The 20,132-nt window shown below is 48.4% G+C and overlaps 1 protein-coding gene across 2 annotated transcripts in view; it reads left to right on the top strand.

Moving 5' to 3' along the window:
- Positions 1–20,132, top strand: part of CACNA1H (calcium voltage-gated channel subunit alpha1 H) — a 125,590-nt gene that overhangs the window by 37,640 nt on the left and 67,818 nt on the right. For both annotated transcript variants that reach the window (XM_063342723.1, XM_063342724.1), the window contains 2 exons: positions 226–1,015; positions 5,189–5,601. In XM_063342723.1, the coding sequence (XP_063198793.1) occupies positions 226–1,015; positions 5,189–5,601 (1,203 nt within the window). The remainder of the gene's footprint in view (positions 1–225; positions 1,016–5,188; positions 5,602–20,132) is intronic.

A 20,132-nucleotide genomic window follows, 5' to 3' on the forward strand; every position in this document is an offset into this window, starting at 1 on the left:
GCTTCCTTTGCCATTGCCAAAATAATTTAACATGGCTTAGGAGCAAACTTAGCAGCTCAGGCACATGTTGACGTGACATTTGGTGAGCAGACCCTGAAATTTGGCACGTTTGGAAATCTCAGGATTTTTAAGAACCACACTTCAAGTCCAGACAGCATGTGAGGGTGAAGAGTGTGTCTTGCTTTGTAAAGTCCCTACTAATTCCTTTCCCTGTGTTTTCTCCAGGTTGGTTCCTTCTTCATGATTAACTTGTGCCTGGTTGTGATAGCAACACAGTTTTCTGAAACAAAGCAGCGGGAGAACCAGCTGATGCAGGAGCAGCGGGCCCGTTATCTCTCCAACGACAGCACAATTGCCAGCTTCTCGGAGCCAGGTAGCTGCTACGAGGAGCTGCTCAAGTACATCTGCCACATCTTCAGGAAGGTGAAACGGCGGACAATACGTCTGTACAATAACTGGCAGAGTAAGCGCCGGAAAAAAGTTAACCCAAACAGCACCACAAATGGGCAAAGCCACCGAGGCAAAAAGCGCATCACCTCCATACACCACCTCATCCACCATCACCATCACCACCACCATCACCACTATCACATCAGCAATGGGAGCCCTCGGGGGCCACGGTCCAACCCTGAGATCTGCGACCTGGAACTCAAGGTCATGAAACCTGGAGGTCAATTGATGCTTCCTTCTCCATCGCCCAACTTGCAGAGCCCTGCTCCTCCTCCAGATTCGGAGTCTGTGCACAGCATTTACCATGCAGACTGTCATGTTGAAGGACCACAAGTGAACTGTAAGTCTTCCAATGCCCCTGCAAGCATTAAGCTGACTGCCGGACTCTCCAACCATGGCAACATGAATTATCCTACCATCCTGCCTTCTCCAACTAGCAAAGCCAGTTCTATTCCGGTTCCCAAAGGAAAGAAGAATGGCAATTCACCTGTGGCCGTGGCTAATAGCCCTGTAAATCTGGGCGCGGATTCTTATGGGAAGCTGCAGCAACTGGTAGGAGAGCATGGTAAGGACAAACAAGCTGGGGTTTTTTTGCTTAGGAAAACTGGGTAAAGGGCAAACTACTCAAGAGTTAAGGTGTTAATGGTAGCCATGTGAGGCGGCTGGAGATGGAGGCTTTTTTGGAATGCTATTTGAACTCAGTGCTGAAACCAGAGGTCGGACAGGTTGAGGGACTGAGAGCTCTGTTCCTTTTACCCTTGTATTTGCAGACATTGGGTAAAGCAAGATGCAGGATGGTCCAGGCCAGTGGGTTCAGGCCACTGCTGGAGGCTTCTTTCCTGTGGTTACAAAGCATGTGTTTTTGAGCTCCTCTCACGTGCTTAGTGATATCCTGGAGGTTCTCCCTCTGTTCCCACACAAGAACAGATCTGTGCAGCCCCTGGAATTACAGCTCTGGTGAATGACAGACCTGCCAGCTGCAGCCCTGCAGCAGAGAAGCTCCAGCTGCTGGGAGATGGTACCTTGACAGGGAAGAGCAGGTAGAAGCTGGTGGAGAAGAATAAGGTATAGGAAACATAAGTTTAAAACAGGGAGGCACTGAAAGAACTCAAAACAGACACTTCTAGAAACCCCTAGTTCTGCTCTGATGGGCCCCTGAGTGTCTGAATTTCTTTTTGGCAAGAAGAAGCAGTAGGTTTGGAGGAAGGCCCATGGCCACTGCAGAGCCTTGCTCTGTGCTAGTTCTCAGAAAATGCAAATGCATGTGAGGGCAGGAGTGTCGCAGAGCTACAGGTCTCCGGCTTTCCCTCTCGTCTTTCCCCATGTGCAGAAGAAATGTAGGACTGAGCGTTACTGCAGATTTGGAGCTCTGTTCAGTCTTAATGAATGAGGAACATCTTGGGGACTCTTTTGGACCCCTATCCCATCCGTGTCTCTGTAGACTCCAGCCACACCAGCACTGCTAGTTAGTGTAGTTTTATCTCCCTTCGTGTATAAATCACCCACTGCTGGAGTAGTAATTGCATGCAACACTTGGGTTTCTATTTTGCAAAATGTTTCCAGACCTCATGGCTGGAGCTAAGGGCTGAAAAATAGTCTTAAGCCTTCAAACAGTAAAAAGTCAAAAAGGTCTAGCTTCTATTTTTCGACCTCTTTAAGCCAAACTCGTCATCTGTTTTTTTCAATGCCTGTGTTTTCCAAAACTGTTTATCTGCGTGTGCATGGACACAAATGTTTATCCTAGTGATGTATGTGCTGAAAAAATACCAAGCCTAGCCTGGGGGGGTGGGGGGGGGCGGGTCACGGTAAAGGTTGCTTGCCAAATAGGTTGGGTGGCTTGTCTTTGTTAGTTTGGGTTTTTTTTCAAGCGACCATACAAAAGGGTAAAGTGGATTGTTTATAGAAATTGCATTCGGCGTACATTTCTGTACGCTTGGGAGCTTAGCAGGAGGGCAGAAGAGGGCAAGGTTAGTTGCAACGTTCTTCCGTTGTTAAGCGAGGGCTTTATATGAATCACGGGTACATCTTTAACTATGCAAGTTAATGAAGGTTATTATGAGAATGTGTATTTACCTTGAGATAAAAGCCTAGGCCGCACAGAAGTCTGGAACTAGGAAAGCAAGGCCGAGCAGAAGAGCTGTTTCTTGAATGGCAGTGCTCAAGTCAGAGGTTTTGTTCTTCATGCTTGCAAGGGGATCTGCTGCTGGGGTCCTCTTCAGGAAAAGAAAGACCCAGATCTCAGTCCCAACTGTGACGTACCAGGGACACTTCAATGACTTAGGAGATTTTCACATAGCCTGTGGAGGTTCTTCGAAAGCTGGAGGTTAGATGGAGTTGCTATTAATAATGCAATTATAGTATCCTCTTTTTACAGAGGCATTTCAGCCCAGAGGATGCCAAAATGCTTTAAACAAATATCCTGAAATTGGTTTGTCTCTTTCAGAAGTGTGGTCATATCTAAGGGAAGGGGGTGGATGCCACAGCTCTTGGCTGGTGAGCAGCAGCAGCTTATCTGGCACCCTGAGGAGCACAGGGGCTGGGAAGGGAAGCAAGTCGGCCGGTCCAGCTGGAGACCCTGTCCCACAATTTGTCAGTGCCCAGCTCTTCCCCTCCACGGCTCCGGCTCTTTCCAGGCTCTCCTTCCCACTCTTGCCGCAGCCCCTCCTGCCGTACCAACAGGGCCGAGTCAGATTCACTTCTGCACCACAACCATCTTCATGCAGATGATGGATGTGTCTTACAGGTTTCAGGAGGATCTTTAAGTGCCAAACAAGCCAGCTCCTGAGGGTGTAGCTCTGCCAGGCACAGCTCCCAGCTCATGTTTCTCCATCCCAGCCTACAATTAGCAAAGGAGCCATGTTAAGTCCCTACCCTGTGCTCGACGGGAAAGGTGAGACCCTCCTGGCCTCAGCCTCTCTGGGCAAACAAAGAGCTATTTCACTTAATTCTCTCCCCGCTCTTACAAGTCAACAAGCAGATTCTGTTCACTGGAAGACTTGTGCAAGGAGAGCACACAAGTGATAATTGAGAGCATTAAGGAGGCATTAGCAGCCAGGGCACTCACAGCCCCAGCTGGAAACAAGGTTGGTGTCTGCTGGGAAAGATGCAATTGTGGGAGAGAGTATTCTCTTCCCTTCTTTTGTTGTGGAATTGAACAGCATAAAGTACAGCCTGTTCCTCCGTGTTCTCGTGCCCTGCAATGCTGTGAGGTTATTTTAGCAGGCAGCCAAGGAGACTCTGGTATTTTGAAGACATCTGCGGCGCCAGTGTTTTTCATATAATTTTTAACACTTTGATAGCATTAAGGATGTCTGGCAAGCCCCCACTACCTCTGCTATCTGCGCTACTGTGGCCACACTGCAGTCTTTCCTCATCAAACCCATCCTGATCAGAAACGCCGTGCTAATGTGCGGTGCTGCACTGGTGCTGCTTGTGGGTGGAGTAAGGGGGTAAATATTTCTGATCTTCCTGGTGTCTTTGACATAATGCCCAGGAGGAGAACAGCCCTCTCCTGCAAGGCTGTTTTGAAGGCCAGTGATATCTGAGTGACATTCAGGCAAGTAAAATATATTTTGACCCTTGTCACAACCCAGTTTTCAAGCTAATGGGGTGTTTTATTTCATTTGGTGCTGCCTTCTCTTTAAAGGCGTCCTCAAGTGTCAACAAGGAGTAGCTGAAATCAGCAGCATTACTGCTGGGTGAGCTCCAAGCTCCTGGGCCCAGAGCCAGGAGCATCCACTGCCTCTTGCTTGGACTCCCCAAAACCTCTCCAAGTGTCCCCATCCAACCTCCAGTCAGGCATGTGTCACAAAGGAAAACTGTCCCCTCACCTTATTTCCCTGAACCTCAAGGAAAGTTGTCGTTGATGCATTTTCGTTGAACGGCATTTTGTAGGAAGGATCCCATGCTCGCAGTATTGCCTTCCTGTTGGGTTTTTTCTGTCATTAATATCTGGTTCCTAAATATGAGGAAACTAAGAATTTAGTTTCTAAATAAGAGGAAATAAAATCTGGTTCCTGTTCCACCTGAATCATCCTTGTTATGCTTGTCCGTATCACCTCCGTACCTGGGCTCTGTGAGGGCAGCCAGCATTTCTCCTCACACCACGAAACATGTGGCAATGTGTTTGATTTTAAAACACCCTGAACACTCTGTGCCTCAAGCAAAGAATTCACCTGAGCTTTATTAAAGGCTGAAGGAGGGATGAAGGAGACCGAAGGGACTACGTGACTCTCCGAGCTGTGATCCATGGTCTGTAGCCACCTTTGGTCCATTTCTCCCTCTCCCTCCTCATTATCAGCTAAATGGAAGCCCTATCTAAATTGGGTGTAGCAGCTTGATAGCGCTCAGATCCCCGCTAATGATGTTAGCCTGGTCAGATATAATCAAAAATAATTGAAAGTGAGAGGTGTGCCGGTCAGTCTTCTCCCAGCAGCAGAGCATAAAATGGCTGCCACGCTGTGTGGAGAGGGGCCCCTTGACCCCGTGTCCATGGAGGGGGCTAGAGGGTGGGTGTCAGGGCTGGGGGAGAGGAGGACAGAGAGGAAGAATGAGGCAAAGTGAGAGCCGCTTGGTAAGATGGATGGCTAGAAGGCTGTACTGGAGTATTACATTTATTTGAGGACGCGGCAGAAGCTGCTCTGCCCTGGACAGGCCCAGCGCCGCCCGAGCGGGGACATGGGGCCGTCCGCCATGTTGAGGGTGTGAGGGGGCTCACGGTGTGCCTCTCCCCTTGCAGGTCTGCGGCGGACGCCCAGCCGGCTGTCGGGGCTGAGCGCAGCCTGCCCGCTGCCCAGCCCGCCGGGCGGCACCCTGACCTGCGAGCTGCAGGACTGTCCCTTCTGTGCCAGCCTCCTGGAGGACCCCGAGTTTGCCTTCAGCGAGTCCGACAGCTGCGACTCCGACAGCAATGGCGTCTACGAGTTCACCCAGGACCTGCAGCACGGCGACCACAGAGACCAGCTCCAGCAGCAGCGGGGCAGGAGGAGGAAGAAGAAGAAGAAACCCAAGGAGAGGAACAAGGTCACCCGCCTGTGGAAGGCTTTCGGCAGCAAGCTGAAGAGGATCGTGGAGAGCAAGTATTTCAACCGGGGGATTATGATAGCCATTCTCATCAACACGCTGAGCATGGGCATCGAGTACCACGAGCAGGTGAGTGCGGGACTGGCCTGAAGAGCCCTGAGGGTTTCTGGTTTCAGGTGCTCACGGCATGGCGGCTTGCATGGTGGCTTGGGGTGACTGTCAAAGCCATGCCAGAGGAGGGAGCAAGTGGGTTTCATGCAAGTTGGAAGCAGCAGATGGGGCCGAGGGCCTGATGCTGCAGACATGTGATGAGCAGGAGCATCCTTCCGTGTGTGAAAAGCCTGGAAGGTGGCTGACAGCACTGCGGAGGTGTGGGGAGTTTAAATGTGTGTTAGGACTCAGCAGCTCAGAGCCTGACAGCTTAAGTTGTTTGCTGTGAATTATTCATACAAGCGTGTATTGTTGTGGTGGAAATACCCCTTTTGTCTGATGGTGGTGGTGCACAGCGGACCTTGTAGTGCAAATAACCCACGCAGAAGCTTCTTCTTTGATCCTGGTCCTTTAAATAGAGACTTAAACTGTCAGGCAATGCTAAAAGCAACAAAGAAGAAAAAAGTTAGTTTCTCCCTGAAGGCTCCAAAACCTTTAATTTGATCTCATAGGGTGCAAGTAGGTCTTTCTTTTAAGTGTTTGGAGGGAGGAAAGAGAAATCATGCTGTTCCCAGTCTGAACATGGTGATGGCAGAAAGCAGTGCTGGCAGCTGAGGACAGCTTGTCCTTGTTGGCTGATGGGAGCTTGAGGGGCCGTGCAATGGGAGAGGGACATGAGTCATCTGAGTATCTCCAGTTGGTCACTCTGGGGAAAGCTATGCTTTTCTGGGCTTTTCTTTCTGGGAAAAACTGGTTACTTTCAACCGTTTTCTCGAGACGTGCTCTGGAATGTCTCGTGCTGCATCTATATCAGGTGCAGAAAACACTTCCCAGCGAGGCCAGGAGGTCCCCACACCGATTTTCTATGAGGTCGGTGGTCCGAGGTTCATCAAGTGCTCCCCCAAAATCTCCACCGCAGGATCAGGACCAGGTCAAGGTTATTTATAAAGCGATATAGTCTGTCTGCTCAGGAGTGAAAAGGCAGGGTATCATAGTACATCCAAAGGCAGGACAAGAGGCTCTGCATTTTCTTCTCTGTCATTCCCCAGGATTAAGTTCTGCTCAGCACCATGGCAAACAACCCTCCGAGTGCTGCTACTTTATTTTTTTCTCCACTTAGGTGCTTTAAACCCCCATATTCCGTGATATCTGAGGCGTATTTTCTTTCAGAAAAGCAACTACTCAGCTAAAACACACAAACCTCAGCCCTGCAACAGTAAATTAGTTCACACTTACAAGCAGAGAGTGTCCAAACTCAACAAGGAAATAGCTGTCGCTGTCAGCTTTCTGTCTGGTTAGTTGTTCCACAACAAGTTTTAAAATTAGGAAATACACCTTGTCAGTTGCCTTTGAATAGACTATTCATTCCTCACAGCGGCTGCGTTTCTGCACGGATACTTTTTTGTCAGGCGGATGCAGCTTTGTCAGTCCTTGGATATTGCCATGACGGGTGCTGGGGGAAAACCGTAGGCAGGCTGCGGTGAGAGAGCCCAGGGATCGCATGGAGTCTGTCCACAATCACTCGTATAAAGGTAAATTGTGATAATTACATCCTTGCTGCTAACAAAGGAGAACTGTAGCCAGCAGGTTTATATTGGATTTTACCTTGTAAAAGATTTGCTCTAAACCATCTCAAAGCCAATGGCAATAAAGATTCTGAAGCTTTTGGCTACGGAGCATCAGACTCCCGCCAGCTTTGCTCGCAAGCACTGCCCAGTGTGAGCCCAATAAAAAGGGAGGAATTTTGTAGTGAAACCTGTAAAAGTTCCTCCACGTGCCTGACTGCAAAGTGTCTCTGGTATGCGGTGGGGATAACGAGCTGTGGAGCTGTCAGAACCCAGCTTCGAAACACCTCACCCAAGCACTCTCCTATCAACAGAGTGACCTCCAGGGCATCGCCAGAGGCTGAGAGGTGATCCGAAAGTAATAGAAAATGGCTCTAGGCTCCCAGCCTGTTTGGCTTGAAAGTCTGGGCCTTCTGTGAGCAAAGCGGGGTGATTTCAGAACCCACAGCCCTCCTTGTGTGAGAATTGGCTGCAAGACTCGGGGTGGGGGGCTGGCTTTGTGCGGAGATAAGGAGGAGATGCCTGAGCGAAGCTGTCACGAACCCACAGCATGGTGTTGGGACAGAAGGAAGGTGAGAATGGCTCGTTTTGGGTATGCCATGATTCTTGCCAGGAAAAACAGTTTAATCACAGCTTTCTAGTTACTGAGTGATTGATGCTGCCAAGTCACTCTGCATCTCTGCTCAGAGCAGGTATTACAAGGTGAGAAGGTGTGAGCCTTCCCTCGGCTGTTAATCAGGCGTGGGTGTTGCCATCGTCTCCTTCTCCATCCTCCCAAGGGCAAACCTGGAGGCCATTCCCTGAGTCATAAGGATTTAGGAGCTGCCTACAAGGATAACTCCTCTGGCTCTCCTCTGCTTTCCTCACTCCCCGCAGGCTGTTGAGTGTTACCCAGAGAGCAGGGTTCAGGGGCTCCTGTTGGGGATGCCTGCTCTGCTCTGTGTCTGCTGACAGCAGCATGGGCAGGGTACGCCATGCAAAACATCACCTGCTATGGAGACGTTTGCTCTGGGTGGAACAGCTTCAGCAGGTTTCCTGGTCTCAACTCTTGACACTTGTTTCCAGCCATTGACCAGTTTTATCGAACTGGGCTGCAATCAGTGCAGCAGCCACAGGGAAGGCCTCCCCAAACCTCACTGTCTGTAAGGGAATGCCCAGTCCATTTTATAAAATATTATTAATGGCTGCTTGCTTTTCTTTTCCAGCTTCTCAGACTTCACAGTCACTGGTGGCTTTGAAAATAGATGGGCGCACCATATACGTTTTTATTTCAGAGTGCTATTCAAAGCCAAGGCATCAATCCTCTGTGTGTGTGGGAGGGGTGGAGGGTACTGAACAACATATGGCATGGCAGATAGAGCAGTACTAGTCCTTGGTGTGTTATCTCGCCTTTTATCCCGGGACATAGCAGCACTCTGCAGAGAAGTCTCGCGGAGCCCTCTTGAGGCAATCGAGCATTATTGTCCATATCTTCTGGATGAGGAAATCGAGGTTGCAAGGTGCCAGGCTGGAGGCAAAACCCAGTGGGCTTTACTGCTGGCCCTTATTGTAGCCACAGGGCAAGGGGGCACGTGTGCTGTAGCAGCACATTGGAAACACCCTTTGACAAGACAGGAAGGTGATCTGTGTCTCTGCTGCCGCAGTCCTGGATGCTACCTCCAGATGAATGAGACTTGTCCATATCCAAATCCCCTCAAGGCTCCAATATGTGTTTTTATGGGAATTTGAAGCTCGCAGCGCTCTGCTCACATGGTTACTCTGGCTGCTTTTGGCTAACATAGCCGGCACCACCTCAGTTAATGCATGTAGCCCACATGATACCCTTTAAGGCAAGGATCCTGTCCTGTGGCTAAGGGCATGACTGCTGTAGCAGCTAGCTGACTCACGGGAAAGATGAGGAGATGCTAGAACTGCTTTGCACAGAGCTGTCCTTTAGCAGTCCCGTTCTTCTCAGAGGCGGACTTAAGATTTCATGGCAGCACAGCCGGCTTGCGGCAAGAGATCCGGGTAGCAGGAGGCAGCTGATGATGGGAAGCGAGTTTCTTTGGGACTTCAGTCATTAGCAGCGATCGGATCCTCCCGCACAACGCATCCGCGGGGTTAACAGCCAGCTCTGTCTCCAACTGCCACGTTGTACATGGCTGGTAATTAGGAGGTTACAGGATGCTGTTAGTTAGCAGCAGCGCAACTTGTATTTCAAAGGTTAATTGGCTGGTTTGGAGTTCCTTTTTTTTTCCCTCTTCTTGTGCTTTATTTATTTATTTGTCTATCTCCAGCACGAGTAAGCACTCCCACAGATAAGGAAAGCCAAGTATAAAGGAGGAAGCAATCCTTGCATTAATCTTCCAGGCAATTTCAATACATTGGATGATTTTGTTATGCATTCATTGCAGCCGACAATTCTCCAGAGCATCTGAGAACATGCCATGGCACTGCAGCAACCAAGCAGGAACAGCACGCTCCAAAAGCATGACCTCTGCCCTGCCTTTGGGGCAGTGGGGAGAGGTGCTTGGCACAAGCAGGTACTGTTCCAGGAGCTGGATTTCCAAGTGCCTCTCTGCCACTGAAAGCTGATACCTTTTTGTCCCAGAGTCAGCTCCTCTGTGTGCTTCACTGACTGGTCCGAAGAAATAAGCGCTACTTCTTTGGTCCGCCTAGATTCCCAGCTCTCCGGTTGTCCAGTAGAAGGGCAGAGTCCTGTTCATTTTTCCACAAGAGATGCTGGCGTTATCCCTGCCTGATATTCATCCTTGAGACCGTCTGGTTTAAGTTGTGAGGAGAGACCCCCACTTGGCTTCCCAGAGGAATTTGCAGAAGTAGCTGTTGGTACTTGTAATGATTCCACATAAACGGCTCGATTTACATCAAATGGCACTAGAAATGCTATTTTATATTCACTTCTCAGAAGAGAAGTACAAATTAGTATTTGTTCCAAGCTATTGCTGTTCAAAGAGCATTTAATTGCTTTTCTGATCCCTCATCCATGGCATGTTTCGTTCAGAGCAGCTGTCTTCAGAGTAGGTTGGAGCTGACCTTGCTGGGTACCCAGTGGTCCATTGCTTACCAGCGTAAGAGAAGTATTGGTTTTGAGTAGCGCTTTTTATTGTTGTGGAGTAAAAGTAATTCTGTGTGATTTAAGGTAGCAACTAGCCTCTCTAGTGACATTCTATTTTAGCATTTGTCAATTTTGGCTTGAAAAATTGGTTTGGCTTGAAAAATCAGTTTGGCCTGGAAAGCTCAGCACTTACTCAGAAAGCAGAGGAGAATCTTTCAGCAGTGTTTGAAGCAAATTGCTTAAATTCCTTTTGAGTTGTGAGTCAACAAAATATTATCCTGATCTGAGATTCTCACTTTCAGCTAGCAAAACTTGTTCACTCTTACAACTTTTTGTGTGATCCAGTCTTAAGAACTCACACGCTGGTTGGACTTGAAGCAAACAGATTCCCCCAGCCCACCTCAGGATGTGAAAATTCAGCCTAGTGTTTTTGTGCTTGTTGCATAAATGGTGTGAGACTCATTCTGCCCTAAGTGGTCCTTTTGTTTGACGTGTTTGGCCTTTGTCAGCTGCACACCAAGCTGTCCCTCCTTGCTCCCCCTCCAAGGTCCCAGCAGTACGCGCGGGGTGGACGGCTGTCCCCACGGGCTGGTTTGGTAGGGGAGCTGTATTGGTTGAGAACACATGCTGGGTCTCCTGAGGAGAGTGACAGAAATTTGACTCATTCAACAAACACCTTGTGATAAGCTGAATCCTGTCCCCACCTCTTGGGAGAGAAGCGAAGGGCTTTGTCTGGAGACATTGGGTAAGAAAGATGTTTCCCATCCTCTTTTGTGCCCTGAGATCATGACACCTTTTTAGTGCTCTCCAGGCCCCCTTTTTGCAGACAGCCACTCTGTCAGGACATTAACAAACCTGGTAACAGTTTGGGGATCCCTTCTGCACAGTTCAGGCTGCAGGGCTTCTGATGAGAGCCAGCAGCAGCTCATACGTGGAGCATTTACACCTGGCAAGGTGTCGTTCCCATGTTAGAGGGAATCAAGGGTCAGAGGCAAGATAGCATAAATGGATGGCAAATGTTCACAGTTAAAAGCCAGGTGGCCCAGCCCAGGGCTAGATCCCTGGCTGCTGGACCTTAGCAGCTTTTACGGCAAAGGGTGTAAATCACATCCTTCCATGGGGAGCCTACCTTAAGTGGTATTCATGGAGCCTTCTCTCTGTCTTACTCTCTTCTGTAATTTAACTGCTCTGTTTTCGTTCTGCTGGATTGTATGTTCTTGGTATATTTTTTTTTACTATATAAGGGAAAGCATACTAGAGATCCGTCCATTCCTCTGCCTCCTACCAGACAGGAACAGCACCTCTCCAGTGCAGAAACTGAGTGTAATAACTCATTCGAGTGCTGACATACAGAGCGGTCAGGGGAGAGTGAGGAGAACAAGAGAGCTAGTCATGGCGAGAGGAGTTTGCAGTCTGATCTGGTTCCTATAGATGTGCTCATTAGTCTAGGGAATAATATTAGGCTATTCCCTGTGGAATTGTAGGCACGTTTTACCACCACCAGTGGTTCAGTTCCTTCCCCTCACTTACGCCATTAGTTGTTCTCTGTGGTGAGGGATTGGCCATATAAATCACATCTGCTCTCTGCGAAGATGACAGACTTCTTAAGCAGGTGATAGTAACATGCTGCCCAGCGTAAGCTGTTACGTGGAGACTGGAGATCCACACAGCACCAGTAAGAGACCCACGCCGTGTAGCCACGGTGTGTGGGACCCACCAGATGCATTTCTTCCATCTGGGTCATGCAGCGAGTCAGCTGAGACAGTCATGGTGCCCTCCAAGGCTTCCGAGACTGAATCCATGAAACCCCTCTGCTTCATAAACATACATGATGGCAATGGGTGGTTATATATAGAATGTAGACAGATTGTTTGCATTTCAACTGACAGGTAAAATAAACCAAGTGTAATATAGCCCCGAGAATGAAAGCAGAGTGCACTTGCCAGCTGCATTTCATCACAAAAATGTGCGTAAATCACGGCCATGGGCGGCCGGCCTCAAATGTTATGCTGACAATGGCTCTAATGTGCTCCAAGGCAGGGAGGCTTGACACAGCTGGACAGTGGGGTGTTCGCTTTCTGCAAAGGGAAACTGCAATGAGAGAGGGCCTAATGAAGAAGGTGGCTTTCACAAACAAAGAGTGTGGCACTGCACTGAGCCTGTGCCTTCCTGCTGGCTGTCAGCTGAATGCTTTTCATCTGGGAGTGGGTTTGGTGAGAGGGAGGTTGGCTTTGATCAGGTAAGCGGGCCTCGGGGTGAGCACGCTCCATGCTCCAAAGCAGACCTACCTGGTAGTCCCTTGCCTGAGCAATGACAAGATACAAGTTGGAGGAAAAGCTCAGTGTCTGGTTCGTGGCAGCTGTGATCAGCAACCCCAGAGAGAGATCGTGGTGCCTGCAGGCAACACGCAGAGCCCCAGTCAGGTCCCTCCGAGCAGCCCACGTGGCTTTGGTACTGCACATGGCAGCAGCTTGCTGTTCTTCATGAAAGGCAGCTGAGCTACAGGGACAAGAGCAGGGGTAGCAGAGGAGCAAATGCAAACAGCTGAGACAGCCAAACCAAGCGATAGGGGCACAAAAACATGCTTAGGCATCATTGGCAAGGCTTGGAGAGGAACGTGCCCTGGAGTGGCAGGAAGCAAGAAGTGGCTTGGATTGTCTGAGGAGCTCTGGGGAGGATTCAACTGCTGGTCAACCAGGAACAACACCTCCTATGTCAGCTGAGGCCGTCATTTTGTTTCCTTACATTTTCCCAGTCTGTCTGCATCCATCTTTTGTCGTCTTGGATTTTTTTGTTGCACAAGACAAGGATTGCATTTTGTGTTCCGTGTACATCACCCCGCCATGTGGGGCTCCTGGGCAGGGCCTGCTGGATGTTATTATAAGTAATAATAATAGTGGGAATGGGAACAGAGCACTGCACCTCTCCCTGCACCAGTTTTTATGCCTGGAGGTTGCAGGTAGAGTCTGTGAAACTGAGTTTACAGCCTAAATTCAAACCAAATGCAACAGGATTGTAACACAAGAGGGTTTGCAGATAAGAGGATGGGGAGGGCGGTACATGATAGTGCTGTGCCACGGAGTAATGGTGCCTATAGATTAGTGGTTCCCAACTGTTAGGAGGCAAAGGAAATAGTCATGTTTAATTTAATACTTTCATGTATTTCCAGCCACTCCCTGTGGCTGATTGCTTTCTATGCAGACCCGGAAAATACAAAAAGGCTTGAAAATAGATTTAACTGAGAAAATGTCAGGAAGGTGTAGAGAAGACAACCGTGCTACACCTAAGAGTGAAGCGGGGTTAGTATTTGGCAGTACATACAAAACGATGGCAACTTGGTGAGCTCTGGGTGGAGATTCAGTGGCATTGCTAAGGCGTCCTCTACACCGCCCTTCTCTGGACCTCAGTGGTGAGAGGCAGAGCCAGCTGTCCCCATCGGCAGGCAAAGGATTAAAGATGCTCAGGATAGCAATCTGGCTCCTTACAGCAGAGGAGAAGAATCACTGCAAGGAAAGAAACAGGTATGTTTACTGCTGCTGTCAACCCAAGTCATGAATTTTCCTCAGGTTTTAACCAGGGTTTTCCAGCTGGGATAGTGAGATTTTCCAGAATTATGAATGAAGCTTTAGCTGTCTCCTTGAAACCTCCTTCTGGATCTTTTGTTACGAGATGAGGATGCTTTTTTTATAAATGCTTTTGAGAGGTGGGGGGACAAAGCTGCATCTGAAAGGAGTGAGACTCTTACTTGAAAATGAGGGAGATTTGGCATGCCTGCATGCATTCTTTTAAAGCTCTATTTTTGTTTGCTCTGTCTGGTTTACAGCCTTAAGGACAGCCTGACTCCCAATTTGGGAAAAACACTCTGTGCACAGGCCTTGTAGCATCACTGGTAAAGCTTGCTAGAGCAGGGAGTCTGCCACCGAGGAGGATGGGGCAGGAAGACCACTTGGCTTCTTTTCCCCAATGAAGGCGTTTCTCGAGAGTTTTCTCTCCTGCCTGATGCCTGTATAAATTAATACCTCCTCTGGCCCTGTCTTGTCCTTGTTACACGCACAGACAAATCCAAAACTTCTTACTGTAGTGCCCCCAGAGAAAGCAGCAGAAAAAGAAGTGCTTTATTTTTTTTATATACTCCAAAGGGAATTGACTTTGCTGCCGACAGACGGATCCTGTAGTTCTTTCACTCTTGGCATGACTATACATGGGCTTGTCTGTGCTTTAAAGTTAGTTTGGATTGAGGTGGTTTATGAAGCCGGAGTGTGCTGGTTGCTTCTAGGAGCTCTACCTGGAGCTTGCTGGTGGGACCACCAGGGGCACAAAGCCCTGGCGCTGTGTTCCCCAGGAACGCCTTGCTCTCAGCTATCCAGAGTCTAGGCAGAAACTTCACAGCTCCAACCTGCCCCAAATCCAATCAGTAAGAGGAAATAAATCGAACCACGGGGAGTTGCTCGATATGGGAAAGAATCAGAGTTTTCCTTTTGTTCGTGAAGGGTTCAGAGGCAAAACATCAACCCTGTCAGGATCGTTTGTCCCCGGTCACCGCTGTCTGGGAGTGCAAACAGTTTAAAGTCATTTGTGTAAATTAGTTTCAGCCAGAGAGTCTGAAAGCAGTGTGGGTTGCCGGGCAATTATCTCCTTGCAAATGGCCTGTGTTATGGGGGCCATATTGCAGAAGATCTCTCACTTGCGCTGAGGTTTCTTGAAGCTGCCAAAACAAGAGTTCAGCATCTTGAATGTCTTTAAAGCAGAACTACTAATACGGTAGGTTGGAGTGCTGGCAGGTATCAGCTGGGATGTGTGCCAAAGTACATGGGACTGAACTGCAGAGCGGCTGAACTGCAGCGCGTGGAAGTGCAGGGGGACGAAATGCCAGAAATGCCAGTTTAGGCTGAGGACTGTTAGGAGCTGCGAATGCCTCTGAGAGCCCCTAGAGTCAGAGGTGAGTGGGGGGACGGCTCCCCCCTTCCTCTGAGGACAACGTAACCCACCAAAACACTTTTCAGTGCTCAAAAGAGCATTCCTGTTCCTCTTGTCCCCACTCTTCTTTCTCTAGCTGTGTCCCCTCTTTAAGGTGCCGCTGGGTTCTCCTAAGATTCAGGCTGAATTATGTTATTTGCATTCCTTCCTTCCCGCTGCCAGAGCAGCAGCATGTACAGATACCCCCAAAGTAGCAGGAATCACTCCCTTGCTCTGGCACGGGGAGTTTGATGGCTGAGCACGTTCCTCTCCTCCTTGCTTTCTCATGCCCAGATTCTCCCTGTTCCTGAGACTAAGTTTAACCTGTGAGCGAGTGATGGATGGGCAGGCTGGGACCAGCAGACAGATGCTGACCCTGCAGCTAACGGTGGAGCGGATGTTTCCCACCTGAGCTTTCAGCAGACCGTTTGTATTTCAGAAATGATTTAATGCTATGGGTTTCCTCCCACACCTTCCCCCCCCTCCCCCCTTGCTAGTCAGTGTGTAATAGCAGAAGGTTTCATACGTATTTGATTTTTTTTAACTATAGCATGAATCTGAATGCTGTATTTATGGCTGCAGCTGTCACTCCTCTGAAAACATGCAGTGAAATGAAGGTTAACAAGTTTGGGCTTTTGGGAAAGCGTGTCAAACAGCATTGCAGAAGGCTTTGTGTCATCACATTGGAGCGAAGAACAGATATTTTCTGAGGTTCTCCAGTCCAGGGTTATTTATCATCATCTGAAGCAAATACTTTTCTAATTGTATATCCTTGTTTGAAATTCTCGAAACCCCAAATCAAATTCTTTTTGCTTGTACGATATACAAAGAAAGTACAGGATACACAGCCTGAGGGGATGGTTTAATAGTTTAAGAATCAGGTTGGCACTAGCCAGACTTGATGCAGCCATATGTTCAAATCCCAGGGGTGACCGCTCACCAGGAGGTAGACGATGCTCCCTACCATTTATTGTGTGTTCACTTAAAAACAGATGTCCCGATTACTGTGGTTGCAGGAAGAGAGATTCTGCCTCTCTTCCAAAGAGCAAGGGCACACTGTGCTGTTTAGCGCCCCCCCCGCCACATTTGCACTGTTTCTGTGTTCTTCCTTACTCCTGCGTGTGCACGGTCAGGTTGATTTTAATGGAGATTTGCTTAAATAAGACAAAATAGCCTTTGGCCTTTCTTTAAACAGCACTTTGGTCTGAGAAGTATCAAATATACTTGGGAATAGCGTACGTGGTATAGAAGGGTTTGTTATAGCCTTGGGGCTTGTGGCTGTGTCCCTCTAGGGTCTCTGCACTCAGTTTGGGCTCTCTGTGGCTCAGGGTAGTTGTGTCAACACAAGATGTGACATTTTAGCCCTGACTATGGGTGTTTCTGTGTCCGATTCAGTGCCTGGGAAAAGCAGAGTGGAGACAAAAAGGGACCTAGCACGGGTGTTGAGGGAGTCAGGCTCCAGTGCAGACCCAGAGCGCTCTGATCCAGAAGGACCATACGGATGGGATGGGATGGGACGTGATGTGAAAGCTCTGTCTTAACGATGCAAATGGTGAAGCCATCAAGATTGATGGGGCTGGGGTGTGGGAGAGTTCAGACATATTTCTAGTAATCGCATCCTTCCTGTTGTGTGTTGTTTTTGTTTCTACAACTTTAAAATAGACTGTGTAGGAAGTTGCAAGCTTTGGACTCCTCTGCCCGGTTTTGCAGATTAAGGAGATAGAGCTGCTCTGAGAGGCAGCCAAACGCAGCTTCAGTGCACTTCTGAGAAACCTCTTAACGCATCAGGATGGCTTCTGCCTTGCACATCCTCACGTCCCTCCCTCTCCCTGTCGCGTTCACACCGTAAGGAAATCGGGCAGGCTGTTCTCTCCTGTATTAATGCCCCATTGCCTGCAGTTAATTAAACTCTGCATGATACCCAATGCAGCGTGTCAGTTTGGTTAATGCCTGTCAGCCAAAGCGGTAACTTACCCCTATTACCTGTGGCTCTGAGTAAGCAGTTGTATTCTGTGTCTCTAATTCACTCCTCATGCTCCTCTCGCCCAGCGTTTGCTGCTCACCCAAGTTTTTGCCGTGCCAAATTCGGCACCCACAAGGTGCCGTTACAATTTTTTAGCATCTCCATAGAAACCACTTTGGAGTTGCAGAGTGCAGGGTTTGTGCAAATTTAAAAAGAAACCGATGTAATGGTTCAGTTGGATCAGGTTTTAGACTGCCAGTCGCTTGGAAGGAGTGTGTGTTTCAACGATAAAGTTGGGAAGAAAAGCAGCAGAAGTTCTCAAAGGTAAAGATGCAACAATTTTCTGCTCTATGAGCCCCAGATAAAGCTTTTATGATAGCACAAAGTTTATCTGAAGGTTGTTTGGAGGGAGAGACAGTCGCATTTTTTTACTCTTCCACAGAAACCTAGGTAAATTTCTTGCCTGGGAGGACACCTGTTTATGTGCAAAGCTGCTTTTTTATGTGCGAGCTCCCTTCTTCACTCGGTTAACACAACTGCCTCTCAGTCTGACCTCTCTTAAAAGGTTTAAATGCATATAGATTAATATACTGTTGATGTCTGGGCTAACGAAGTCCTGTGCCTCCTCTGCTTAATTTTCCAGTTTATAGATAAAGGCTCAGCACTGCTCAGGAGCAGCCGGGTTTGGACCTAAGGTGACAGAAAAGTTAATTCTGGGTTGGGTAGCAGAGAGGCAGGTGTGAACAGAGGATCCTTCTGTGTAGTAATTTGTGCTTCTCCGTCTCTAGCACAACCACCTAAGGCAACTTTTAGACAGGGCTGAACTCAGAAATTTAAAAAAACATCATTAGACAGCAAAGGAGGAAACTCCTTGCTGTGCTCAGATGTCCAAAGGTCGCGGTGGTTTAGCAGCACCCGTCCAGGTCCACGATCACCAAGGCAATAGCTCATTGCCATGGAAACACTCGCCACCTTCTCAAGCAAGAGCATTTGAGCAAGTCCCGATGTTTAGCAAATAATTGCTTGAGATCCCCTGTGTATCCCACCCCTGGACACGTTTGGGGACTAAGAAATAAAATAATTTGACAGCTCTCACTGTGATCTATCTGTTTTGGAAACCCATGAGGAGGATTTCCATCAGGGCAAAAACATCTGCGAGCTCAGTTGCTTTCTCAACGGCTCACTGTTTGCACATGGTTGTTTTAGCTTTACTTACCAGTTTATTGAAGGCACTATGCTGGAGATTGCATCTAAATTCTCTTTCCCTCCCACTCTCTACAAATAAAACCTTGTGTTGCCTGTTTCGTATGAGAACTGACATAGCTGTTTGGAGGATATGGAGCGGTTTGGCTCATTCTTGGGTTTGCCTCTTTAGCAGGGGGCGGTTGGCCCTGCTCCCAGGGCAGGGAGCTGGATCAAAGCCCTTGGGCGGCTGGTGTAGCCGTGAGCTCTGGTTAGAGCAGAGGGTTGGAGCAGCCCTTCCTGTGCGCCCGTTCCTCGTGGCAGGAGAAACATCACTTCTGCTGGTCAGAGCCGTCTCAGGGATGTGAGAAGCTGCCAGAAGGAAAACTGGAATGTGGCATGGAGGATTTTTTGTTTGTTTGAGCTGTGGCTGTCTGACAGATTTTCCCTAGGTGAATGCATGATGTGGGCAGCAGGTTGGCAGAGCCATGCAATTCCATAGGGCTGCGGAGTGGATGGGTGCTGCCCCAGTGCTGCCATGGGGGAGCAGGCAGCACAGTGAGCCAGAACTCACCTCCTCTGCCTGGGGGGTTTCTCCCGACGTGGTTTGGTGTGGGATCAGGATGGGGGCATCGTGGCAAGGCTGCACAGAGGACGGCATGGCCCGCACGGAGCACGAGGGCCAGGCACAGCCTGGTGTCACATGGGAGGAGGAAGGGAATGGGCTTCCCGTCCCTTCACCCGAACCAGGCATCTTCTGTAGAGAAATTGCTGCAAGATGATACATCAGGAGGAGCGTGCTGCTTTTTTTACCTTTGCTTTTCTCTGCCTCGCAGCTCCCCTTGAAATGACAGCAGCGCATAATTGCATCGCTTTGGCGTTCACGGCATCAGTGCTGATGATTTGAGAGGTGTTATTATTGTTGCCATTAGCAGTATAATTAGTGTTAGCATAACAGTCCCCTTTGCCCAACGCACCAAGGCTGAACTAACAACCTCCAAAACCAAATACATCCACTCCACCAGCCTGGGGAGAGAGTCTCTGCTCTCAGGTGTTCAGCAGTTCTACATCTTCTGCAGCTTGTTATTGCAGCCTCGTAGTAGTAGTGAATTAGAATAATTTTAATTAGTACTACTGTTATTAGGGCTAATATCATCGATTTCATTATTTTAGCAGTGATTTTACTTCAGTGTATAAAAATCAGAATGACTAAACTTTTTATTCTGAATCATTTTGTTCCCATAACAATAGAAACATACTGCAAATCCAGGGCAGGCTTGGGAATAAGGCATATTTCATGTAAAAAGGAATGAGAAAAATGCAATGGAAAGTCACCTCCTCATTTTTAAATCCTGTTTTCCAGATTTTTTTGTTCTTCCCCCAATATTAGAAATAAATATTACAAGAGGAACACATTGCAAAGCCAGCACAGTTCTTTTCTATGAATTTTGTTCCTTGATCATCTCTGAATATTGGCGGTGGTTTAATATAATTTAATTTCATTGGGTTTTTTTTGTCAAGAATGTAAAAATGTGGAAGCATTGGGCCATCTGCAAACTCAGTGGTGGTTCCACTGAAATCGAGGAATTCTGCCAGGTCAAAATCCAATAGCCGTCTGTAAGATACAAACGGCTGATGTGAGGAGGAACACGAGTTGCTGAGCTCTCCTCCTGGTTTGTGCTCACATTCAGTAATTCCAAGCCTTCACTTCGTACAACCTCCAAGTGATGCTACCGTGCTGAAGGGCAGCTCTGTCTTGTACTTCGTTTCTGACCTCTTTTGTCCTTTC

This window comes from Chroicocephalus ridibundus, chromosome 8 (genome assembly GCF_963924245.1).
Source record: "Chroicocephalus ridibundus chromosome 8, bChrRid1.1, whole genome shotgun sequence".
Taxonomy (NCBI): Eukaryota; Metazoa; Chordata; class Aves; order Charadriiformes; family Laridae; genus Chroicocephalus; species Chroicocephalus ridibundus.